We start from the raw sequence: 26,232 nt of genomic DNA, 5'->3' as shown, positions 1-26,232 counted from the left end.
TGCATGAGAAATTTTCAGCTGAAGGGTGGAGGAGATTTATAGTTCAAGAGCCGCCGAGCTGAAGTTTTAAGGTGTGAGCTGGAAAAGGACTTCGGAGAGAAACTTTCAGTGCATTCAACATCTTAGCCTTGAAGACTTGCTGAGTTTGTCTCGGGGAAACATCGCTTCTAGATGTTCAGGGAAATATTTTAATGGATCCAGGATACAAACATTGTGTTGAAGGTAATATCTTTCGGCTCTGCTAGCCCGGTTTTGTTTGCATTATGTTTTTGTTTCTATTTCCGTTGCACAAACAATACATGGGGCATTTAAGGAAACACTTCATGATTTGAACCAGAATACAGGTACCAACATATTACACGTCAAACTGCAACAAGGGGATCTACACACTGCATTAATATCCACCCTGCGTCTGCGGAGCCCCCAAATGCCCATAGTAATCCAGCAATGAGTTTATTCATTTTATACGGGCCTTATACAGTTGACTCTTACTGGCATAATTAAGCCATTCATTAAGTTTTGTTACCCACTTAAGATGTTGATAGAATTGGAAACTTCATCCTGAGACTACGCTGCTAAAATCTTCACCTGATTAGTACCAATCACCGTATGTATATGGTTTATCGCCAGAATATTATTCAGTAGGTCCAACATTAAACCCCCCATTGACTTTGAAATGTAACTCGACCCCAAAGGTAAATGTGTAACTATGTTGTAAGACACCAATCTTGCATCACAATCTACATTATTCAACCTTGGCTTGTGGTTATGCTGTTTACAGAGAACACAAACTGGTTCAGCTCTGTGGTCCAGCGTTCTGTGATCACATACATTTTTTTCCCATTTTTCAGTGTTTAAAATATAGTTTAATTTCAGTTTTCTTTAATTATAGTAACATTTTAAACCTTAGATAAAGAGGTGGAAAAACGTTCATTTGTAATGTTTTGACTGAAAATGGATAGCATAGTTGAGGCAGTGAGTTATGTTCTAGTAAATTAGACATAAGTAATGGCTATAGATTGGGAAAAATATTTGCAGAATCCTATTGACATATTTTCCAATAGTGAAGCATTTACTAGATGTCAATATTGTACCTACAGAATTAAATATTATGTTGTACAATAGATACTACAAGTAAATATAGTACAAGTAAATGTTTTTATTCCTAAATCATTTCAATCCCAGTAGTTTATAACTTTTTATGGAGGAGTTGTGTCAAGGGTGAAGACAGAGCATTTTCTGCACCACTCAGCTGCAAGCAGTGTTTTTAGCTTTTGTGAGATTCCTTTCAAGGTTTCTATTCTGAGAGAGAAATCTGTCAGGTGAGAATGTGTTTGTATAAACCAAGGAAAAACAAGATCTACCATTCCCTTTACAGGCAATATTTGTGTACATTTTATACAGTAATTTCTATTCTGAGACCAGAAGAGACTATCCAGGTTCTTGGCAGAATTCTATTTACACACTCATCCTACCTCCCTATTTATGAATTCTCATCTAGGAAACTCAGCAGCAAAATCTGCAGTCTTCTATTTCATAGTATAACTGTTATGGATCATGGATGATCTCCTCTTTCACCACAATTTTGCTGCCTGATTTCTTCTCCAGTCCAAAGTCTACTGCGGCACTTGATGATGTTTTTGAGTAGTACGTCCTTATCTTAGTCTTAAATGGTAATGGCTTATTATGAGACTATTCTCCTACTTCTGACCTTTTGCCCCCACACCACTTCCCTGCCTTCCCCAATCCCTCCTCTCAACATCTACTTCATCAAGACCCCTTGGAATTATCTATCTCATTCTTTTAAACACCAGAGATTATTGGCCCATTCTGCCCTGTCTTTTCCCATAGATGAACCCCTCATCTCAGGAATCAGTCTGATGAATCTTCACTGCAGTGCCTCCAAGCTAAAAAAAATCCTTCCATTTTAATACCGCAGCCAAAATTATGTAGTGTTCCAGGTGTGGTCACGGCTAAGCCTGTGTGGTTGCGGCATGGTCCCTTACTGTTGCAGTCTATCCTTGCTGCTATAAAGGCCTTTGTGTTTTTAATTATTATTGTACCTACGTGATAATCCATTATTCTTGTGCAAGATCACCTCAATCCCTCTGCACATCAGTGTTGAATAGCTGTACATCATTTAAATGTGTCTGTTTCATTCTTATGATGTTCCAATCCACACTCTTGTATTGCTTGATGCCTTTGTAAAATAGAAATACAAGTCATATTTTAAATCTGAAATTATATCCAAACATTTTAAACTTTACTGCATAAGAGGGGGACAGAAGCAGCATAAATTCTTTAAATTTACACCTCAGGAACCAGTTAAATCAAACTTTATATTTGGCTGTTTTATGATCCTGTATGTTCAGAATTCTTGAACTGAGATTATCTCTTCCCACTCTGGAATTATTGTGTCAGCTTAATATCATTCAGACTTGATCTGCTCCACAAACAATGCAGCAATCCCATTTTGCAGCACTTGGCCAGTAGCATACTATGTTATGGTGTTACAAGTGATCATCTGAATAGTAGAATACTACTTGGATAGGTACATGGAGGGACAGGGCTTGGAGGGATATGGGCTGAATGCAGGAAATTGGGACCAGCTGGGTGTGCACCATGCTTGGCGTAGACTCATTGGACCGAAGGGCCTGTATCCGTGCTGTATTGCTCTATGACTCTACTTAAATGTTGTGAGAGAACCTGTCTTCAACACCCCATCAAACATTGCATTTCAGATTTAAACCACCCTGTGAGTGAGACAATACGTCCTCAAATTACCTCTAAATCTTCTACTCCTTATCTTAACTCTATGACCTTTGGTTATAGACACCTCCTCTATGGAGAAAAGTTTCTTACTATCTGTCCTACATGTTCCTCTCAATTATGCACCTCAATCGGCTTCTTCCTTAGCCTTTGCTCCAAAGAAAACAAGACAGCCTTTCCAGTCTCTCCTCATAGTTAAATCACTCCATCTAAGGCAACACCCTGGTGAATCTCCTTTGCATCCTCTCTAGTGCAATCAAATCCTTTGTGTAGTGTGAGGATTGGAACTGCACACAATACATTTGGTATTGTTGCGTGACTATCTCCTTCCTTTTATATTTCCAAGCCCTGGGTAATGAAAGCAAGTATTCTGTGTGCCTTCTTAAATACCTTATCTACCTCTGCTGCTGCCTTCAGGGATCTTTGATCATGTACACCTAGATCCATTTCTCAATACTTCCTAGGTCCTAGCACTCAATGTGTATATCTGAGTCTTATTAGTCCTCCAGCTATGCATCACGTTGCATTTTTTTTTCAGGATTAAATCCCATTGCCCATTGCTCTGCCCATCTTACCAATTTGTCAATAGCATTCTGTAGCTGAAGACTCTATCCGTCAGAGATCACATCAGCACTAATTAAACATCATCTGGTGCTTTAGGCCCATATATATTCTTTGCTCAATATTACTATAAACATTATCTGGTTTTTAGCGCATTACTGTCGTGTTAGGTTGCTGTGCAGATTGGCTGCTCTGTTTATCTGGTCACTATGCTTCAAAAGCACTTCGTTAGGTGTAAGGCACTTTGGAACATTGGGCAATGGACATGAAAGGCATTAGGTGGGCAAGTATTTTCCCCTATTTCTTACTGTTTGTGTACCTTTTCAACAGCAGAAAAACACATACAACACAAAACACGCACTCTTAGCAAAAAGATTGTGAAATAGAGATTTTCTGCAAGAGGACTGATTATCAGTGAGAGCCGATGCAGGGTTTTGACCTGAAACACCGATGATTCCTTTCCTCCCACAGATGTAGCTCAACCCACTGAGTCCCTCCATCAGATTGTTTCTTGCTCCAGATTTCAGCACCTGCAGTCTCTTTTCAGCACCTGATATGTCTGTGGGTAACTAAGCAGGTTAACGATTGTATCAAATTGAAGGAAAATGCATGCAATATTACAAGAATTAGTGGTGACCTGAAGATTGGGAACAATTTAAAAATCGGTGAAGGATGACTTTAAAAAAAAATTATAATTGTGGAGATGATAGATTGAGAGTAAAGCACAAGGAATACGAAAATGGGCAGGAAGAGATTTTACAAGTACATAGGGGAGTGTTCTAAAGTAAACATTGGTCCCTTGGGCTGAGACATGGCAATTTAATAATGGGTAAATAAGGAAAGGTAGCAACCGGAACAAATATTTTGTATCAGTCCTCACAGCAGAAGGCACTAAAGATGTCCCAATAATAATAATAGAAAATCTAGGGGCAAAAAGGAGAGATCTTAAAACAAAAATATGATGAACTAATGGAGCTAAAGGCTGATAAGCCCACTGAATCTGGAGTTGCCAACAGTCCTATTAAGATGATTAACAAACCTTTATTATTCTCTCAGCCAGTGCCAGCACCACCACCACTTGTATCATTTGTTTTCCACCTTATCTTCAACATTCCTGTTATTTTTTTCTCTCCACCACACTCTCCTTCTCTACAACTTAAAGCATGCTTGATTTCTAACTTCTGGTTCTGATGACAGGGCATTCACCTGCAATATTAACTGTTTTTCTCTCTGAACAGATGCTACATGACCTTCTGAGCATCTCCAATATTTTCTGATTTTGTTTTGGTTTCCCAGCATTTGCAGGTTTTTGCTTTTCCACACGACTTCTAGAAATACCTTCACACTGAGAAACTCCAGTGTATTTTGCATGCAGTTTGTCTGCAGCCTTTTTCTTGAGAATACTTGGATCAACTACTCAATGTCCCCATTATAAACATTCCTGGTCAGTTGATAATTCAAACATGCAATAAGAAAATGGCTGTAAAGTTTTATTTGGACACTTATCCAGGCTAGTCCATTTTTTCAGTGTGAGTGGCAGAAATGTCATTGGCAGTTACTGGAAAGTCTTCACTGTATGTTGCAGTATGGAAAAATCACTCCCAATATCTGATGGTTTGTGTGATGATCTGGATAGAACATCAGTTTGAGCTGTAAAACCTTCTGCTCAATTGATGTCTGATTTTATGAACCAAGCTTTGCCTATTGTTGTTAGTCAACCCAATGTCAATCACTGCAAGTATGGTTAACTCGAAACACTGACCCTTGTGGTAGTGCAAGTGCTAAGACTTTCAAAATTTGTCTTGTAAGTGATCTTGTTCCTTACTAAGGGTAACTGACTAAACTGTTTGGTATGTGTCCAGCCTCATAATGGAATAGTCTGTAGTTGTCAACCTGCATTTCTATCGGCTTTCCATTAAGCTACAGTTGCTCTGACATTCATGCTATATTGAGTAAATTCTCTATCATCCATGGTGATCATAAATGATCTGCCTTGGGCCTCATCTCTCTTGTGTCAGTTGCCCATAGCCCTCAATTCCTTCAAATCATGTGAAGGACATGAGATGTCTGGAAAAGGGTATAGACAGTTTAAGTGCATGAACAATAAGTTGGCAGATGGGGTGTTATGTGGGGTTGTTTCCTTTAGTAGGAAGGATAGAACTTTTTTTTAAGTGTGAGGTCATTTTGAAGAGTAAAAGATTCAGAGGGGAATTGATAAGATAGATGCTGAGTGGAAGTTTTCCCTGTGGGATGGGGGTGCGTTTAAGATGGGGGTAAAGAGGAACTTCTTCTCTAGGGGGTCATGAATCTTTTGAATTCAGTAACCTATCGGCCGAATCATTGAAGATATTTAAGGCCAAAGTAGACAGATCGCTGGTCTATAGACGATCCAAGGGAACAGACAAGAAAGTGGAATGAAGGCCAGGACCAGATCATTGAATACAGGCGATCCCTGCACGACAGGGGGAGGGGGTGGTTACGTTCCTAGAAAATGGTCTGTACGGTAATTTTCCATAAGCCACCTCATCTGTGTCAGCGTCAAGAAATAAAAAATGGAAAAAAAATGTTTATGTATTTATTCTTTAAGGGCGAATTTCTGTTACCCGATTGGCCATAACATGGGGGCCGTCTGGAGTGGAAGAGGTTCAAGGGACTGCATGCCTCCTTTCCCATTTCTTATATTGGCATTTCACATTGTCCTTGGTACTTCAATTATGAAAAAATAGTTTTGTAAAACTGAATATTTTGAGTGAGATGTGGTTTTAAAAATAAATCCAATTTGGCTGAAATACATTTTTAAATTTGCCTCTCTTTATAGCCTATAATGATGTTACTTAATCAAAAGTGAGGTATTTAAGTACAACTTGAGAAGTTAACTCGTCATTTATTTAAAACAATATTTTTCTTCTTTAGCCCTTTATTCCAGACAGCTACTATAAATAAAATAAAAATGTTTTCCCTTACAGGTTCCTTCATTTCTTTAGCTTGCCCTTCTACTGCTCAACAGGCTGTATGTCGGATCATCAATGTAACCAAAATGAAAGACGTCCACCACCAAAAACTACATGAAGAATTCAATGGGACAGGCGATGGAGCAGTAACTTGGCCTGAAGCACATTACAACCTGTACATTGGGTTGACCCTAGCAATCGCCTCCAGTCTCTTCATTGGAAGCAGTTTTATACTCAAGAAGAAAGGTCTCTTGCGATTGGCTGAAAAAGGAAATACCAGAGCTGGTATATTTTCATTTTTTTTTATATAGACTTTGAAATCAACTTAAGTTTCAAGGATGAGGTAGCTTTATAATTTGTTTGAATTGTTGACTTTGCACAAATTGATCAGCCAAAATTCATGTTTCAGTAAATTTGGACATACAATTTGCATGAGCTTAATACGGTGGTACATGGAAATAAGGATTACATTCAAACTTTGTTTCCATGTCAGAAATCTTGAAATGACTCATTAATGAAGACCATATAATTTTCTTTTATAACCAAAAGAATAAAGAAATGCAGCACTGTAGTTCAAGGCTTACCAGTCAGAAGTGAATATGCAATTCTTTGTTCAGCTTAAATGAAGTTCCCTGCAAGCTTTATTTACCAGACTTGCCTATTCTCTTTGTAAAGTGTGGCATGATAGTGTATGGTGAACAAAACAAATCTTCTTCCATCGATCTGTGCCAGCTAACCTGTTTTGTAATGAATTTATTATAATGAGCTTCATGTTTCTAGATGTCTAGTTCATCAAAATGCTGTTGCGTAAAGTGATCCCAAACTTTGATTTGAGCTTTATAATGTAATCAAGACCTTTTATTTTTAACTTCATAACATAAAAACTTAATGTGCTCTTTAAACTCCCTCTTTTTTTAAAGAAAAGTCTTCCCCTGGATGCTGGATGCAGTTCAGAGAAGGTTTACGAGACTGATACTTAGACTGTCCTACGTGGAAAGGTGGGACAGGCTAGGCTTGTATGTGCTGGAGTTTAAAAGAGTGAGAGGAGATGTCTGAGACGTGATCTTCAGAGATAGGATATGGAGACAACGTTTTCTTGCAGGAGAGCCTAGAACTAGATGTCACAGTTTAAAAATTAGGAGTTGCTCATCTCTGACAAAGATGGGATGATTTTGCTCAGGGGGTTGTGAATCTTTGGAACTTGCTTCTTCAAAGGGAGGTGGCAGCAGAGTCTTTGAATGTTTTTAATGCAGAGGTTAATAAGCAAGGGGGTGAAAAGCTCCGAAGGTAGGCAGGAATATGGAGTTAAAATTGTATTCAAATGTTTTATTGGAACATCATTGGAATATCAGCTATGTTCTTGTTGAAAAGTGGTGCAGGCTTGAGGAGTGGTGGGGTCTACTCCTGCTTCTAATTTGTATATTCTGAATAATAAATTAACCAGCTGGTTCATTATGTAAATAGATTGTCAATACAGGATTTTAAAAAAAGACATTTTATATCTTCAGCAAGTTTACATGAACTTCTGCTAGGTTACAGGAGGAAACACAAATACAGTTTTTCAATTGATTACACAGGAATTAAAAAGTGACTTTTAATATTTGCAACATTATTGAATTATATTGTTTGGTAATGTCTGGAATGGGATTAGGCGCCCTTTCACCCTATGTACTTGCTCAGTTCTTCCCATCTTCCTTGGTGCATACCTGTCTTGACCACATTACTGAAACCTGAGCCTCTACCTTTACATCAACATTCACAATCCCTCTGCATTTTTACTTGATTTTGAATGAAGCCCTTGCTGTCCATGATGTCATTGTGGATGATTCCATAAGTTTTTGTCAAAGACAAGATAATAGTCTCATTGGTGAAGTATCTGGCAACTTTCCTCGATGCTTCCCGTGAAATGTCTGCCCCAATTGTCATTGCTTCAGCTTTATTGTTATTTCCAACTTTTTATTTCTCTTTTTCTAAATCTCTGTCACTTTCTCTACCAAGTAGCTCTATCTGTCCCACTGCTTTTAGCATCGCCTTTTTTAATGATCTTCTGCATTTGCTGCCTCAAGTCCAGACAATTTATTTTTCATTCTTCCTTTAACCTTCGTACTGAATGACTCTTCATTCCTCATAATTTTTGATCTTTAAGTCCTTATGTCCTCACTGGACTTCTCACCCAATATAAATAGCTGTACCTGCACTAACAGGCACTCTGTTGAGCCTTTGGTATTTCCCTTGACTCCACATTTTGACAAGACCATGCCCAACCTCTTTGTATCCCTCATCATACATATACACCTATCCTATTTAAGCTCCACTTCCTTCTATGCTTCTGCTGGCAAAACACTTATTTACTCCCTCTGCCCTGTCCTCTGTCCATAGTGAAATTCCACATGACACTTCTGCACTTTTGTTTTTCCTCCTGAATTCTCCCTTATCTATCGTCTTTTGTCCTTATTATTATCTGTCACGTGCTCTTCGCTTTGCCAGGTGACTCTATCTGCATTCAAAACCATGCTGAGTGTAGGCCACAACCATGATGTTTTCAGGTCGAGATCAATTTTGTGCATCTACATTAAGCATGATTTTTTTCTGGACATTGGCTCCAGAATCTTGACAGGTAATCAAAGAAGGTATGTGTGGCTCTGGTGTAATTGGCTGAGTCATCCACTGGAATAACATGTCTATAAACCAGAGCCTCCTGGCTCTGACCATTTTGGGAATTGCCAGACACATTTATCAATAGACCTTGGGGTCAGTGATGTGCTTTTTGAAGTGAATATGGAGTATTTATCGTAGGCAGCATTCATTGAAAGCATCCAGTTTCTTACTAGGAGATATGGTTATTGACCAGGTCCTTGTCAACAGCAAACTTTTCACTCTTTCCTATTCTGCTCATTCCTGGTACAGGCCATGTTGCTGGTTCTTCTAGTTGAAGGAGTACATATTTGTTTGTTATCTGGTGCACAGCTGAATTAACACTTATTGCAAGATCTGACATCACTACATCAAACATCACTGTGGGCTACACTATTTTCTTGCAAAGTCTACCATTCAAAGATCATCCTGGGAATAAATTTAGTGCCAGGCTTGTTTACTTCATCATTGACAGTCTCCATGAATTCTCCTGACCTCTCCATGCTCTCTCTTACAAGAAATTTCTTTTATTCCTGAACTTGGTCACCATAATACACCATCTGTTCTGCTCAATGAATGGTTTCCCCTGAGGAAAATAGTGTTCCTCCTCATCTCCCTGCTGCCACTCCAAATCACTTATAACTACACAATGAAATTCTTCACTAATATATCCTACCCTCGCCCTCCCTACAAAAGCTACTGTAATCTTCTCCTCAAAAACCCCTCAACATCTGTTCTTAAAAAAACTGGAGCCTAATTAATAATTTTTAGCATTTAAATTGAAGTAAGGTTTTAGTGAACACTGGCCACTTAGAGATTGAGGCTGGGATATGGATATGAGGAACAAGAAAATGGCTGAAGAGTTACGTAGATATTTTGCATCAGACTTTACAGTAGAATATACCATGAACATCTCTTTAATTCTGAATAATGTTGGGGAGGATTTGGGTATCATCACCAAAAAATTAGTATTAGGCAAGCTAATGGGGCTAAAGGCTGATAAATCCTCTAGCCTGGAGGGCAAGCATCCTAAAAACAGTGGCTACCAGGGTGGTTGATGCATTAATGATAATTTTTCAAAAATCCTTAGAATTTAGAGGACTAGAGGATTGTAGGGCTGCCAATTTGACAACCTTATTGAAAAAGGAAAGGAGGCAAAAGGTGGGTAGCAATAGACTGATGAGCCCAACAGCCACTGGTAGAAAAATATTAGGATCAAATTTTGAGGAATTAATAGTTATGCATTTGGAAAATTGTTTTCTAATCAAGCAGAGTCACCTGACTTCCTGAAGGGGAAATTGTCTGCAAATTTATTAGTTTTTTGAGCAAATCTCAATCACAATGGATAGAGGGAACCAATAGATGTATTTGGCCTTCCAGAAGACACTTAACAACGGCCTCACAAAAAGTTAAATTATGAGAGCTCCTGGTGTTGGCAGTATTGGTTTATTATTGTCACTTGTACCAAGGTGCAGTGAAAAACTTGTCTTACAAACCGATCGTGCAGGTCAATTCATTACACAGTGCAGTTACATTGGGTTAGTACAGAGTGCATTGATGTAGTACAGGTAAAAACAATGACAGTAGAGAGTAAAGTGTAAAAGAACATTATTAGTAATAGTTAGTGATATAGAGTTTAAATTTAAAAGTGTAGAACGATTATAGTAAGGGTAATGAGTAGATCTGTAGAGAGCAGCTTGCAATGAGTCACCATGCTCCAGCGCCATCTTGTATGGAGGATTGATTAACATGCAGGAAGCAGCAAATAAGGATAGGGAAGTTTCTTCCAAGTTGGGCAAAATATGATCAGTGGGGTATCACAGGGATCAGTACTGGATCTGCAACCGTTTATATTTTAATGATTTGGAGGAGCAAATGAATGTATAATAGCCAAACATGCAGATGATACAAAAATAGGTGGGAAGGCAGATTGCAAGAAGGATATAAACAGTTTACAACAAGGTACTGAGAGGGCAAAATTTGACAAGTGCAGTATAAGGCATGGAAATGTGAAGCTGCTTATCATAGAAAGAAGAACAAATTAACTATTATTTAAACGGAGAAAAATTGCACACAAGTGCAACAGGCAATGGGGAAAGCTAATGGAGTTTTGTCACTTATTTCAATGTGGCTTGAGTGTGAGAGTAGAGAAATATTACTAAAACTGTAGAAGACACCAGTGAGACCACATCTGGAGTACTGAAAACAATTTGGTTTCACCTGTCTAAGGGAAGACATTGTTTTATTGAATGAAGTTCAAAAAAGGATACACTAGGATAATTCCAGGTATGAAGGGATTATCCCATGAGGAAAGATTAAATAAATTGGGGCTCTATTTATTGGAGTTTAGAAGAAGAGGTGAGCTCATTGAAACATGAGATTCTTAAGGGGCTAGATAAAGTAAATGCTAAGAGGATGTTTCCTTTCGTGGGAGAGTCCAAGAAGTTCAGCACTAAACCAAAGGGCACACTTCAGAATAAAGGGGCACCCATTTAAAACAGAGATAAGGAGAAAATTATTCCCTGATGGTCGTAAGTCTTTGGAATCCCTTGCCACAGAGAGCTGTTGGGGGCAGTGTAGTTGGGTATATTTAAGGCTGAGATACAAAACAGGAAGGAATCAAAGGTTATAGGAAAAAGATTTTAAAAAGTGAATTTGAGGAATGTCAGATCAGTCATGTCCATACTGAATGACAGAGCAAGCTTGAGGAGACTGAGACTGTGCCTGGGGCTTCACTGGAAGAAATCAGCCAACCAATGATCTTGGGGCAGTGAAAGATCAGCACCCATATTATTAGGATCAGTGGATTAGAAATGGAATCTTATTTAGGTTTTAATCCCTTGGCCAATCCTCCTTTATGCATTCAGGGGCTGGGGGAATATTGTGGGTGATTGGTTTAAAACTGAAGCTCTTATTTCATTTGCCTCTTCATGGGTGCAAGTCCCTTTTTAATTCCCAAAAGCTTTTGTGACTGTGGTCCCATTTTATTCTTACCAGGATTCAAAATGAAATGTCTTTTTTTGTTTTGTATGCAACTTCTGTGCAGATAGATAACAAATGTCTGTACGTAGTTCAGGTACTCAAGGTTTGAGTACAGTGTATGCCTGCATTAAGAAGGGATTGCATTCCTAGAAAGTAGTTCTTTTCACTAAGTTCTGTAACATGAACCCTTTTATTTTCCCATTGACTCCCATATTATAAGTGGAGATGCATTCCTACGGAAGTTTTTCTCTCAAATGCAGTGGCCCCATAGGTGCACAGTCTATAGGCAAAGGAATTCTGATTGTAATTGTAAGCAGAAGAGAAAAGGTTGTTGTTTAATTAATTAGAAATTCAGTAAGAGTGAATTCTTATTCTACACCTTAGATTTTTTGGCAGTGATTTGCGAATTTTAGGAGGGCAAATTTCGATTACCCAAACTGCCATAATGCAGGGATATGCTGTATTTCACTTTTGACCTCTATCCTGACTTCCACATTGTTGGCTCTGAGGTGATAGCAATTTTGTCTTTTAAGGTTGAAGGCTTCAACATGTAATTTGCAGCTGATACTACAAAGTAATATTGCTGAACTGATCTGGATGAGATATTAAACCAAAGCCCTATTTTCTTGTACTATTAGTTCAAATTTAATGATCTTGTGGCATTATCTGAATGCAAGAGTCTCTCCTGGTACCTTAGCTAATGGTTTCCGCTCCACCTCACTCCAGCACCACCTTAACCAATGTTGTGATTGATGTTAGTTTACTATTCATGATTTCTCATTTATTTGCTTTGAAGAGAAAAATGTACATGTTTTTGAGAGATATGATGAACCTCTATGGAAGTACCTGTTTTCTAATGGCAAAAATAAGCTTGTTATGGGGTTGGTCCCATTGCTTCACAAATGGTTTGTTGAGTGATGCATTACAATGTAGAGCAAGTATCACCTGTCATCAGATTAGAAATTCATTTTCATGATATGTGCCAATGTTTCAATGTCTACACTGATAGCAGAACACTAATTATTATTAAGCTCCATTCTTTACAAAAAGTGCGTGCTGTCCAGCTATGTAATTCATATTAATATTATTTGGATATTGCAATTGCTGTTACTGATTACCTATGGCTGGAGCAATATTTAAAAATTATGAGATTTATAAACTACTATATGGGCGTAACAGAGGGGGACTATTTCAAGGTTATCTCCACTAAATTTGTATCAGGGGCAAGGTGTGATAAAGTGATCCATTGTTTGATCTGGGTTACTACATTCACAGTCAGAAGAACGTTTATGTATCACGACTGCATTAAATGGCCATGTTGCCATGTCCTGTTCCCCATCCTACTGAGGCCCACTCATATCTTTCAAAGTTGGTGAAGCCCAAGGAGTCTTGCTGATGGGTCTTAAATGAGTTCCTTGTTTTGGATTGCATTTTCAGTCAAGGCTTTATACAATTCATTGTCTCTTTTGAACTTGTAAAAGATGAAGGAAGTGGGACCAGTAAGCTTCCTTGAAATAATTGTGGGGGTTGGGAGGGGGAAGGGTGGGAAGTGGGGAAGAGTCACTGCCGTCACGATGGATTGCAAGGTGCAGACCACTGAAGGTACAGTCAATCTTTTGTGCCTCACAACATCTTGAGGGATCTGAAAAGGGATGATATTTATCAGCACCAGGAGCTATTTTGTTGGATTGATTTTAAGGTTACCATGATGCACATAGCCAAGTTCAGAAGAAGTTTATTTTCTACAAAATTAGGAATCTGACTTCATACTTTTTCACTTTCTGTGGGTAGTACATGGCACAAAGCTGCTTTTTGTATTTTTAATCCGTAAACAATAAGAGTCTCTATTAATTTCAAAGAAAAATATTGCTGTGAAAATTTGCCAAAGATCATGTCCATTCTGTTTGAAGTTAACCTTTACTGTTACTGGATTAGTTGGTAAGTTTCTCTGATCCAAATTTCACTCAGTATAATTTTGGCTGCTCAGCTGACTCTTTACCATTGTCACTGGAATTGTAATTCAATTACCTATCATAAATGGAGTTGATGGATCCTGTTGTATAAATAATACACTTAGCACTTCCTGGCACATTAAGTTCAGTTTGTAGAAATTGTATTAATATTAATTTTATGAAGTTTAAAAACATTGACACATTTTGAAGTGGCAATTAATTCCTTAAATAGCAAAAAAAAACAATTGTGAGATTTGTTCCTTAAAGTTACTAGAAATCTTTACTGAAAATTTTCAGATATTGGTAGGGTGTTTTTAAAAGTTTGGAATTATGACTAAGGGTCTGTTGTGGGGGGAAAATGTGCTTTTATTAGCTATATACTTTCTTGGGTGGAGGAGTGGTTGGGAGGTTGAGTAATTTTCTGTCTAGGATAATAAAGTTTAAGATAATGATCCTTGCCCATTGTTGCCAATGAATGGGGTGGAAACTGTTGACATTTGTTATCTGCACTGGAACTAGCTGCAAATACGTACAATTCATAATATTGATTCTTCTGTGATAACTTTGCAGGTCAAGGAGGATATGCCTATTTAAAGGAATGGCTATGGTGGGGAGGACTTCTTTCTAGTAAGTTGTTTTTTGTATATCGTACATTGTATTTAACATGAACACCTACTTAGAGTATAATCAAACCATTCAAGCTGAGTTTGTATTTATTCAAAATATTACTATTCATGGTTGCTATAGATGATCTGTCTCAAATCGGCAAAGTTAATTAAAATGATTGCATTTATGGTTTTTATTTTAAGCCAATTGTGTAGGGATCCTACACAGCTGATTTCTCAAATGGTATGTTGAGAGGTGAGGGCCAGCAACAGCTGTTAGCCTCATACCTGTTACTACTAGTGCCCAAAAATCAATTTCTCCCTCCTCAGTCTTAGAATGCTTTCAAGTATTTTCTGTTTCTCAATTTCCTACTCCTGTGTTTTTTTTTCTCCCTTTTATCCCGAAGCTATGTTGTACACTTGCACAATGGTGTCTTGTTAGTAAAAAAAACCTCCTCCATTCCTTGGCGAAAAATAATATTTATAAAAGTGAATTGGCATGGATGGTTTGCTTATAGGGTCAGTTGCAAACAACATTTAATGTGGCTTTTAATGACTGTAACCACTGACCAATTATAACACTCTGAAGGGAACACATCAATGGAAGGTGACAAATACTGTTAAGGAAGGAATACTGAGACCCAAAATTTAAACATAATAATACTTTATACAAAGTATAGTGCCATCTAATTAAAGTATATGTGACATATATTCTTTTACTGTGATTTCAATTTTTACAGATGTACACTCTTGACATGTGCTACTGGTGTATGTATGTTGAGATTTTGTAGGCTTTCGTCGAATCTCTCCCCCCTGTGCGCACTTCCTTTGAAGACTCTGCAAAGGGAATGTGTGTTCAGAAAATCTGTTCTTGTACATCTATCCCAATAATCTGATGGTTTTGAATTCTGTACAAAGTCCAAGGATCATGAACCCACTTTCTCTCCAAGTCGCTCCATCTGTTGCAGAATGATACACTAGAAACAGGAATAGGCCTTTCAAGCCTTAGACCTGTTCTGCCATTTAGTTAGACTTGTAACTCAACTCTTCCTACCTGGTTTGATTCCCTAACCCTTAGTACTGTTGCCTAAAACAACTTCACACATGTTTTGAAATACTCAGGTGTTGTAACCTCAATAGCATCTTGGAACAGAATGTTCCACGTTGCCACTGGCCTTTGTTTGAAGAAGAGCATTCTGACATCCCCAGCAAAGGGTTTGGCTCTAGTTATTCCCCTTATTCTGGATTTTTTCCAATAATGGAAATAGTTTGTCTATATTCCCAATAAAATCATGCGGTCACCCTATCATCATGTCAAGTGAATCCACTCATTGGGGATCTTTCACCAGAGCAATCTACGAAAACAGACCATGATTTCTTTTGCACTCTGTCATTACCTCTCAATAAGTACAAGACTAAGGTGCCCATTTCAAAGGAAAAGACTATTGCTTCTGATGTTTTGCAGAATGTTATAACTCTATCTGGTGTTTTATTTGTGAATTACAACTGCCACTCTCAACTTTGAGCATTTTTTCCAGAAGGGTGATGGTATTAATTCAAGCCTTTCAGAACCAGCAGCAGAACTTGCTAACAGAAGCTCAAGTAAAGAGTGCTGCTTGCTCAGACTAGGGTTGTTAGGGTCTAGGCACAAAGGATGCTTCACGAGCAAATAGAGAATCATCTATCTTGGTGTTGACTCTAAAATAAAAATGGAAAATGCTGGAAATACTCAGGACAGCATCCAATGAATATTTGCAGCAGTTTCTTTTTTTTTTATTTTGGATCTTCAGCATCCTGCAGTATTTTGCTTTGGATTTGGGTATTGAGGTTTCCATTTTTCAATTAGCTTTGACTTGCAACACAAAAGGAGGCCATTAAAGCCTATCAGGTCTGTGCTGGTTCCCAACAGAGCAATTCTATTCCCCTTTTTCTCATTTCTTTGTAGTTCAACACCACCTTTTAAAGTTGGCTGATTAAAGCTGATTTTATGATGACATATGCATTCCAAAAATTAACTTAAAACAAAAATAAAGATCATCTTCCTCTTTCTCTGGAAGTATAACTAAGCCACCATCTTAGCCATAGCTAAAGCCTTGATTGTTACATTGGTATTGGTTAGCATGGCTATGATAGGATAGTAAAGGGATCAACTGGTGCCCCAAGTCCTTCTCTCCTCAATGTATTTCAGTGTGCCAAGACAACCAAAGGCCACGTGCATCACATAATCTTTAATGGGTCTGGAATTTAATTTTAAGAACCTGATTATTTTAGCAGAATTAACTGTTAATGGCATTAATACTAGTGTCTAGTTCAATTCAAAGCAGTTACCCTGAAGATGAGCAAATATTTTGTTCCAGCTATTCTATGGTTCCTAAACCCTGCCCCCCACCCCCATTCCATTCTCTGTGGTGCACCAAACTTGGGAGTGCCTATAAACAGGTGATTTCTTAAGTGAGGAGTAACAGAAAATTGAATTATGTTGATTGTAATGTTTGCTGTCTGGCAGTAAGTTGGCTACTGCTATAATCCTGAAAGTTTCTATATTGAGGTGAGGCGTACGGAATTTACCAAATTTTGGGCATGGATGTCCTTGGGTTATAAGGTTTCTATATGCTGTAATGGGATATTTAAAGCTTTTCAGGAAATGGGCCTCAATTAGAAAATCCTTGAACCTTTGATGGAAATAGTATTTAAGTCAAGTATTGGATCTTCAAGGTATGTATTCAAAAATTGCTTCAAGAATAAATTAGCTTAGAATTTAATACTGATGTAAGACAAAAGAATGACTTTTAATCCATTGTGTTTCTGCTCATTTCTTGGTGAAGCTATTCAGTAAATCCCACTTCCTTGTTGTTTCACTATAAACCCTGCTTTTTTTTCTCTTTGTGTTTATCAAGTTCTCTTTTGAAAGTTAACCTTGAATCTGCTTCCACCACCTTAAAAAGGCAAGGCATTCCTGATCGTAATTTACTGCCTAAGTAAAATGTTCTTGTCTTCTGGCTTCTTGCCAAATATCTCTAAAATTGTAATGTCTGGTTCCTGGTCTTCTGCCATTAGAAACGGTTTCTCCTCATTTACTCTATCAGGATTGTTCAGGATTTTGAACATGTCTATAGCAGTAAAGACACGAAAAAAAATCATTCTGCATTGGTCTTTTCCACAAGCTTTGTGATATGTTTGGCTAACTAATTGTATGTTCTGTCCAACAGAGTATTTTAATTTCCAGCATAAGTGCAACTTTAGGGAATCGTGTTTTTTGCCGATTTTATTGTCTGCATTTTATGGGCAGGTTATAAAATGGAAAGTGATTCTGACACAATAGAAAAATGAATTCTGAAAGTTTTTGAAAACTGGGGTGGATACTTCCTTGCACCTTTCTAAGCTTACTCTTACTATCTCACTTTCTAAGCTCACTCTTGCTTTATTTTGCAGTGGGTGCTGGAGAAGCTGCAAACTTTGCTGCCTATGTGTTTGCACCTGCCACTGTGGTTACCCCATTAGGTGCACTAAGTGTGCTAATAAGGTATGATATATTAATTTAGAAATTAAAATAGAGGGTTACTTTTAAAAACAAAACAATACCATATACTGTAGGTGTATATTAGGCCAAAATTGGATTTGCTTATTTTTGAAAAGCATGCCAACACTTGGAGGTCTCAACTTGGAGGAAAGTAGCCATTTTGGCAAGATGCCAGCAGTGGATAATACCCGAGCAACCATGCCCTGGCACAAAGTAGCACCTTCAGAAGCAGTGCTTGTAGTTTTAACAAGCTGCAAGGTAGACAAAATAATCAGCACATTCTGTTATGGTCATTGATGCAGAGCACATTTAATTTCTACAGCCAGTTTTCAAGTAAAGGTGGGACCAATCTAATCGTTGTCCTGGCTCTGCCAGCATCTGATGTGTGGTTAATTTTTGGGCAGGGAAGTAAGCAGCCAGTCTCAAGGGGCTCATGATGTAGGAACATAAGAAAAGGAGTAAGGCATCCAATCCTTTGAATTGTTTCCATTCAGTTAAATCATGGCTGATGTGTTTCTTGCCCTGCTCAACATATCTTGTTTACAGAACGCTTAATCTCTTGCCAATCAAAGAATTTAAAGTGGGGACTTTTTAAATAATGTCATACTCTTACAGGTCTTAATCAGTAGAAACCAACATAATCAGACTAGTGATTCTTAGAGGGTCTAATGGAGGATGCTCTAGAAATTATTGGGTTTCTTTGGAGATGTGGAGGTACAAATAAAATATGACTCTTCCTGCATGGTGACAACCTTCCACAAGGTCTCACCAAATGGTTGTCCTTCCCTTCACAAAGGAGCTGAAATGAAATCCAGATCATCCAATCTGCCAAGTTGAGTCACTACCATAACTACCAGCATTTCCCTCTCATGCTGAAAGTGGTTGAATGGGCAGAATTATCAATGCAGTGATAACTGACGACCCTCCACTGGTCCCTCACAAAGCTGCTGAGAACGAAGAATCTTCTTGCCTTGACATTGGTGGGAGACCTCCTGCGGCAGCAATCCAGGCACTGCCAGTATATTTTTGGGCAGCTAGACTCGAGTGGCAGGGCCCCAGATTGAGTGAGATCTAAGGAAACAACAAGGTCTCTGAGTCATTCTGTAACTTGGATGAGTGGGTGCTAGCCCAAAGCAGTCATAGCTCTAGAAACCTTTCATATTTATAAGACAGAGATAAATGCAAAAGAGATTCTTAAAACATGCAACATCTGCTTCCCTATTCAACTCAAAAGCAGGTGCAAGTTATGGGTTTTATAATACTTTATAATGTCTTAATTCATAGAATCCTATTCTACAGTATTAAACATAACTTAATTTGAGACTTTTTAAATGTAATTTGATTTCAGATTTGCTTCAAAGTTTTCAATAGCTGCTGATATTGATAATATTAATCTATTCAATATCTTATGGGAGTTGACAACCCTGTTTTTGTCGAGATTATGTCAAATATATCTTTCTGTGTACGCTGCTACTTGATCTATGGGTTTAAAATCCCTAAAGGGCATTACAACACAAGTAATCCTACAAACAAAAATAAGGTCAACTTGGTGGCACTGCTAAGTAAAGAGTAAACACAACATCTCAGCCATCAAGTGTGGTTTTATGGGTGAGAGCATGTGTTTTCTCTCGGCTCAGCACTACCACGTAGTTGGCCTTGTTTTTGTTTGCAGGATTAATTTTGTTGTAATGCCCTTTAAGGATCTTAAACCCATAGATCTAATAGCAGTGTGCACAGAAAGATTTTTATTTTGCATGTTTTAGACAAAACACAGGTCTGCCAACTCCCATAAAATCGGGAACAGATTAATTTTATCAATAGGAGCAGCTATTATAAACTGAGAAGCAAATCTGAAATCAAGCCTCATTAAAAATGTATCAAAGTAATTTAGTGGGTTTACTATTGGAGCATGGTGTTCTATGCATTAGAGCGTTATAAAATGTTAAATCACTTGTTACGTATCTAAAATGTACAGCAGTAGGCCACAGTGAGGACATTTTTATTCACACATTGCTTAATGATAAAGGATATCAGGTGTCAGAAGTTGCCTGTTAAACTGAAGAACGTATTTTTGGCAGGGCTATGCCATTTAACTCTGGTGTCATCAACAAACATGAAGGACAGACACAAGACCTCCTACTTGTGTCAGTGAGAACAACATGGTGCAAGATTTCCTGGAAGGAGTGACTGTTTTCTATAGGATCATCAAGACTTTACCATGGGGCCCAAACATGGTTCATACTGCAACTGCCACTGCCAGATTAGAAGCCAGTGAGCAGCAGTTTAATGTTTCAGACCAAGGTTTTTCTTTCAGAGAAGGCAAGAGGAAAGCAATAGCGTTTCTTGATTGGATGGGTGTTAGTGGGCACATTATCTCTCTCATGTACAGTTAAGATTCATGACCAAAGCCATCAGACACTTCTATTGTCAGTGTAATGCCTGTATCCCATAACCTCGCATGTTGCCCTCCAAAGAGCAATCTGTGATTCATATTGTCATTATCATCTAGGGATGAAACATATTGAAAAAGAAAGTACTTCAAAGTTGGGTGAATCATCTATTTATTATAGATGGGGAAATCCAAAGTTTTTTTTTACATATATACATATATATATATATATATAAAAAACCTCCCAGGCAGAAGCATTGATAGGAAATTGGCAAGAAATTTGCATGAATTGCATGGGAATGTTACAATTGAACGGCTGAAACATGGTAATGGAGCACATTAAGAATATATACTCTCAGGATCAATCTATTAATGCCAGAATAGAAACACCTCAATTGTCCAGGGCAAATATTGATTAAAAACACATTATACATATAAAACAAATCTTCCTATGTTTGTACACTCATCACCGCAGCATCCTTCTATGTTTTATTTCCCAAACAGTGCCATTCTTTCATCTTACGCCTTGCATGAACGATTGAATATCCATGGTAAGTTAGGGTGCATCCTCTGCATTGTAGGATCGACTATAATAGTGATCCATGCTCCAGAAGAGGAAGGCGTCCACTCCTTGGATGAAATGCAAGAAAAGCTAAAAGACACAGGTATATTCAGTTTTATTTTAACAAAATATTTTTGCACACTAACAATTTAGAAAAATCTGGAATGATGACTGATTTTTAGACACTTCAAGCTTTTTTCTTTGTAGTGGATCCTGCAAAAATCTGGTTCAGTCTAATGGTTTCTTTTAATGTGATTTTTTTTGTTGTTGTTTAATTTTGCCCCTGATTATAATAGAAGCAAGTGAACTATTGGTTGTAAAAGAGCTCTTGAATTAGCAGAAATAAAAATGGGTAAATGCAGGAAATACTTAACAGGTCAGGTAACATCTGCGGAGAGAGGAACCAAATTAGTATTTCAAGTCAGTGACGTCAGAACTAGGAAAAGTTAGAAATCAAATGTATTATAAGTTGCAGGGAAAGAGCAGTGGTGAAGAGAATGAAGGAAATATCTGTGATAGGATGGATTCCAAAAGAAACTGGATGATATAAGAGTTGGTGGTGCTGGCTGAGGGAAACTTGTTAATAACAGCCAACCTGTACGGATATGTGTATAAGAGATGAAAGAGAAGCACAAAATAATGCTAGAACTATGAGGTACAAAACACTGCAGTTGTTGGAAATCTGAAATGAAATGGATTACTGAAAATAGCCAGCAGCTCAGGCAGCCTCTGTGGAACGTGAACATTACAAGATTATGACCTTTCATTTCAGACTCTTCGGTTCTGAAACAAAGGCCGCTTGTCTGAAACTATTGAATCCTTTGAGTCCTGAGACTTGTAACGTGCTTGATTGGAAGATGAGGTGCTGTTCTTCAAGTTTGTGTTGGTCATTGTTAGAACAGTATAAGAGGCTAAAATCGGTGAAGTCATGGTGGGAGTGGAATGGAGCATTACAGAGACCAGCAGCTGGAAGCTCAGAGTTACAATTGCAGAATGAATGGAGGTGTCCTGCAAGGCAGTAGCCCAGTCTGCATTTGTTTTCTCCAATGAAGAAGAGATCACATAGTGAGCACCAAATGCAAAACACTTATATTGGAAGAAGCACAAGTGAATTGCTGCTTCACCTGGATGAAGATCCCTGGATGGGTTGGAAGGGAAGACGTAAATGGAAATCTCCTGCAGTTGCTTGAGAAGGTAACACAGGCAGGGCAGCAGGTGTCAGTGGAGATGGAAGAGTGAACCAGGAGTTGTGGAAGGAACATTCCCTTCAGAATGCCAAAGATGTAGGCAGGGGATGATCTGTCTGGTGATGGAATTACAGTGGAGGTGGCAGGAATTAGAAGATCTGTTGAATATGGAGGCTAGTGGATTAGAAGATGAGGACCAAGGGAACTCAGTCTTTGCTCTGGGTGGGAGGAGAAAGGGTAGGTGCAGATGTATGAGAATTGGAACAGGTGATGTTGAGAGCCATATCAACAATTATGGAAGAGAAACCATGATAGGGAAAAAGGAAGACATCTTGGCAGCATAGATGTGGGAGATGTTGTCATGAGGATGGATGTAACAAAGCTGACAGAATGGATTGTAGTCCTTGCATGAGGCAGGATGGGAATAGGTGTAGTCAAGATACCTGTGGGAATCTGGGCTCGTAATAGATATTGATCACTAACCTATTCCCTGAGGTGGGGATGAAAAAAAATCAAGAAAAGGAGGGGGAGAGTCAGACCATGTACAGGTGGAAAAAAGGAGAAAATTGATAGTAAATGTGATGAAGCTTTTGAATTCTGTATGAGAGCAAAAAACAGTGCCAATACATTTTGTGGTGTACTGGATAAGGAGGAGCTGCAGGGGTCCTCAGTAGTACCGAAATACAGAGCTTCACATTTTCTGCAGTAGATTGGCACAGCTTGGACTCGTGGGTTCATGTAACTGTACCCTACACTTTTTCAAACAAAGCTTTCAGGTAAAGCAGCTTGAACTACTAATTTAGTATACTGCATCCAGCGTTCACAATATGATCTCTTCCATATTAGCAAAACATAACAACAGATTTCACCACTTTGCAGAACACCTCCATTCAGTCCCTGAGCTGCCAGTTGACTCTTACTTTAATTCTCCACCCTAGTCCTGCTCTGACGGATCTTTGGCCTCTTACTGTTCAGCATTTCATCTTTTAGTCAGGCACAGTAACAACCCTCAAGTCTCAACATTGAATTCAAAAACCAGCCTCTCCAGTTTGCATGGCAGTACTAGTCAGCAACCTGTAACATTAACAAAGTTTTTCTCTCTCCGCAGATGCTGCCCAATATGATGGGTGTTTCTAGTGTTCTGTTATTCTAGATTTCCAGCAAATACAATGTTTTTTATTTCTCTGTTCCAGCATTTTTTTTGTCTCTCTCTGTCTTTTCCATCTTCATTCACGTAGACCAGCTGCAATTAATAAGTCTTCACGGACCTCTCAGCCGGCACCACCAGCACTTGTGTCATTCGGTCTCTCTGAGCTTCCATCCTATCACAGATGCCCCCTTTGTCCTCTCCCACCCCCTTCCCTTATCTCTGCATTTTAAAGCTTATGATATTTAACTTTTCTTGGTGCCAGTGAAAGGCTATTGATCAAACCATTAACTCTGTTTCTCTCTCTATGGATGCTGCCTGATCTGCTGAGTGTTTCCAACATTTTGTGTTATATTGTTTGTGTAGTATTTCTTCTATACTTTTAGCATAAAATCTTAGTTCTGAATCTCTAGGAGGGGAGAAGCAATTTTCATTAGAAATATAAAATTACTAATTTAGAACTGTGTAAAAGATAATGAGCCAGAATCTAGAATGATGTATCTTGTTGTGTGCTTCAAATTGAGACAAAGTCAGTTGACTTGTCCTAACCTTGTCAAAATTGGTTGTCTATAATCTTTGAGGACAGAGGAATTGTTGGTAAATTCTGCATTCCAAGAAGCTGGAGGAACTAATTATTGATGGCCATAAAGGTAGATTACCAAATGCAGCTGGAGGAATTTGTATCTGGGACACAAGCAACTAATCAGTCAGCAAATTCTGGGGAAGGAAGTGAGAGGAACAAGATCCATCTCAAGCCCACTGCTAGCTAGAATCGAGCTGTAATTGAGAGGATTTTACCAATGGTGATAGTGTGTTTCTTATCATTATTAATTCCTCATTCTCAAAATGAGAGCTAAATCAAACTGAGATTTAATTGCAGCTGTTATTCTGCACCTTTTACGGGTTTCCTGTTAAATAAAGCTACATAACAATTCACATTTGACCTTTTACAAAGAATTGGTAGTGGCAGGAGTGCACATAACATAAAATATAAAACATATGATCACATGGGACTCCCACTGCTGCACACCTGAAAATGGATATTAGCCAGTTTGAGCTAAATATGTGACCAATGACAGTTAATCCAAGGCACATTAACTTTCTAAGACAAATCAGTGCAAATTTATTTGTTCATAAATGTTTATCATTTGTATTTTGCTTTTCTTTCAGGATTCATCGTATTTGCCATCATAATAATCATAGTGTCTGTGGTGCTGATTTTCTTTATTGCCCCCAAAGTGGGACCAACAAATATTCTTGTCTACATCTTCATTTGCTCACTGATTGGTGCCTTTTCTGTATCTTCTGTGAAGGGGCTAGGCATTGTTATAAAAGAGCTGTTTGAAAACAAACCAGTAATCAGCAAACCATTGAGCTGGATTCTGCTTCTGACTTTGATCACTTCCATTAGCATTCAAATCAACTATTTAAATAAAGCTCTTGATACCTTCAACACCTCTATAGTGACACCAATTTACTATGTATTCTTCACTACCATCGTCATAACGTGCTCTGTTATCCTCTTCAAAGAATGGAACAATGTGGATATCAAGGATGTCATTGGAATTATCAGTGGATTCTGTACCATAATTTTGGGCATCTTTTTACTTCATGCTTTTAAGGATATTCAGTTCACTTGGGAACAGTTATCATCTCTCACCAAGAAAACTGAAAAAGAAGAAACAAATGCACTTCAACATGATGACCATCGTACGTTATTGGAGAATATGGACAGCCCATCTGCCAGCTATGAAGATGAAGTAAATATATTCTTTAATAGTAGAAATGTTGGTTTACAAGAAAGTTCTAATTTAAGTAGATAATTAGGAAAATGGAAATTTCTAAGAAATTATCTTCATTATTTTGTGATCTTCTGTGCAATCTGAATTGCAAGATCATGGACTACTATAAATATGTACAGATTTTGATTTGCATTGTGTTTACATAATTTATACAGTTTGTTTCTAGATTTAATTTTGCACTTGTTGGATTATCCAGTGTTCTGAATTAAGTAATGTAAATAAGGAAAAAGGTGACTAATGATCAGTGCCTGGCAATTCATCTTTAGTCAGTGACGTTAAGTATGCTATATGATTACCTCAGCACTTTTTACTCCACCTCACAATTCATTCCATTGAGGAATGAATTTCAGCCTAAGAACATCGCAGAAGCTATTAACTAACACATTTATTGCCACCAAATTAGAGATGAATTTCCATGCACAGTTAATTTTAACTGAACAGCTTTGACTTGTAAGAAGTACACTGCAATTTCAATGTGAGGCATTTGTTTCAGGGATCATGGTGGGAGAATGGATATTTGCAATAGAGATTCATTCTTCAAATAATGGCATTTGATACTGTGTATAATTGAAATGGCTGCTTCGTACCAAGAGAAAAATTTAAGATCTGGGATGTAAATCTTAAGTATATAATTTTTAAAAAAAATTCTAACACTTTTAAGATAAGATACAGATGATTTGTGTAATTTGGCAAAGTTGTAAGTAATAAAAATTTGCAGAGCTAGCCCTCACTCCTTAGCGAATATTTACCATTGAGAGTGAATGTATTTCAATATAACTGCACAAATTTGCTTTATTTTTTACAAATAAAGGTTGACCTATATTTGAGAAACAACTATCTGATCTGCAATTTTCCTAATTTTTGATAATTATGGTTTATTTAGTAATATTAAAATGTTTTACAATTTTAAATGTTAGCTGCTTTCAACATTCTGGTGACTTATCAGTTGGCCAACTATGAGTGAAAGAGGACTTGATTGTTTCCATATATGAACAACAGGATAAGCATTCAGCCTAAGAACTTGCTGTGTTATAAACAAACTTGTGGTGTGAAGAAAATATTGATGGTTATAAACTGTGGCCTTATTTAACTGTGCAGCTAGATATTACAAGGCAAGAATGTAGAATAGTTTAAGTGTGTAAACTAGTCTTTAATTTCAGGATGTTCCAAG

The 26,232-nt window shown here is 37.9% G+C and overlaps 1 protein-coding gene across 1 annotated transcript; it reads left to right on the top strand.

The window, feature by feature from the left end:
* Positions 1-25,897, top strand: LOC127583703 (magnesium transporter NIPA2-like). Its single transcript, XM_052039968.1, has 6 exons — positions 1-222; positions 6,297-6,566; positions 14,420-14,476; positions 17,887-17,977; positions 20,868-21,028; positions 24,430-25,897. Exons 1-6 carry the CDS (start codon positions 192-194, stop codon positions 25,080-25,082), a joined length of 1,263 nt encoding a protein of 420 aa, XP_051895928.1. The 5' UTR covers positions 1-191; the 3' UTR covers positions 25,083-25,897.
* Positions 25,898-26,232: the final 335 nt, after the last annotated feature.

This window comes from Pristis pectinata, chromosome 2 (assembly GCF_009764475.1).
Source record: "Pristis pectinata isolate sPriPec2 chromosome 2, sPriPec2.1.pri, whole genome shotgun sequence".
Classification (NCBI taxonomy): Eukaryota; Metazoa; Chordata; class Chondrichthyes; order Rhinopristiformes; family Pristidae; genus Pristis; species Pristis pectinata.
Note: the sequence above shows the minus strand (reverse complement) of the source record. Positions and strands in the feature narration are given on the sequence as shown.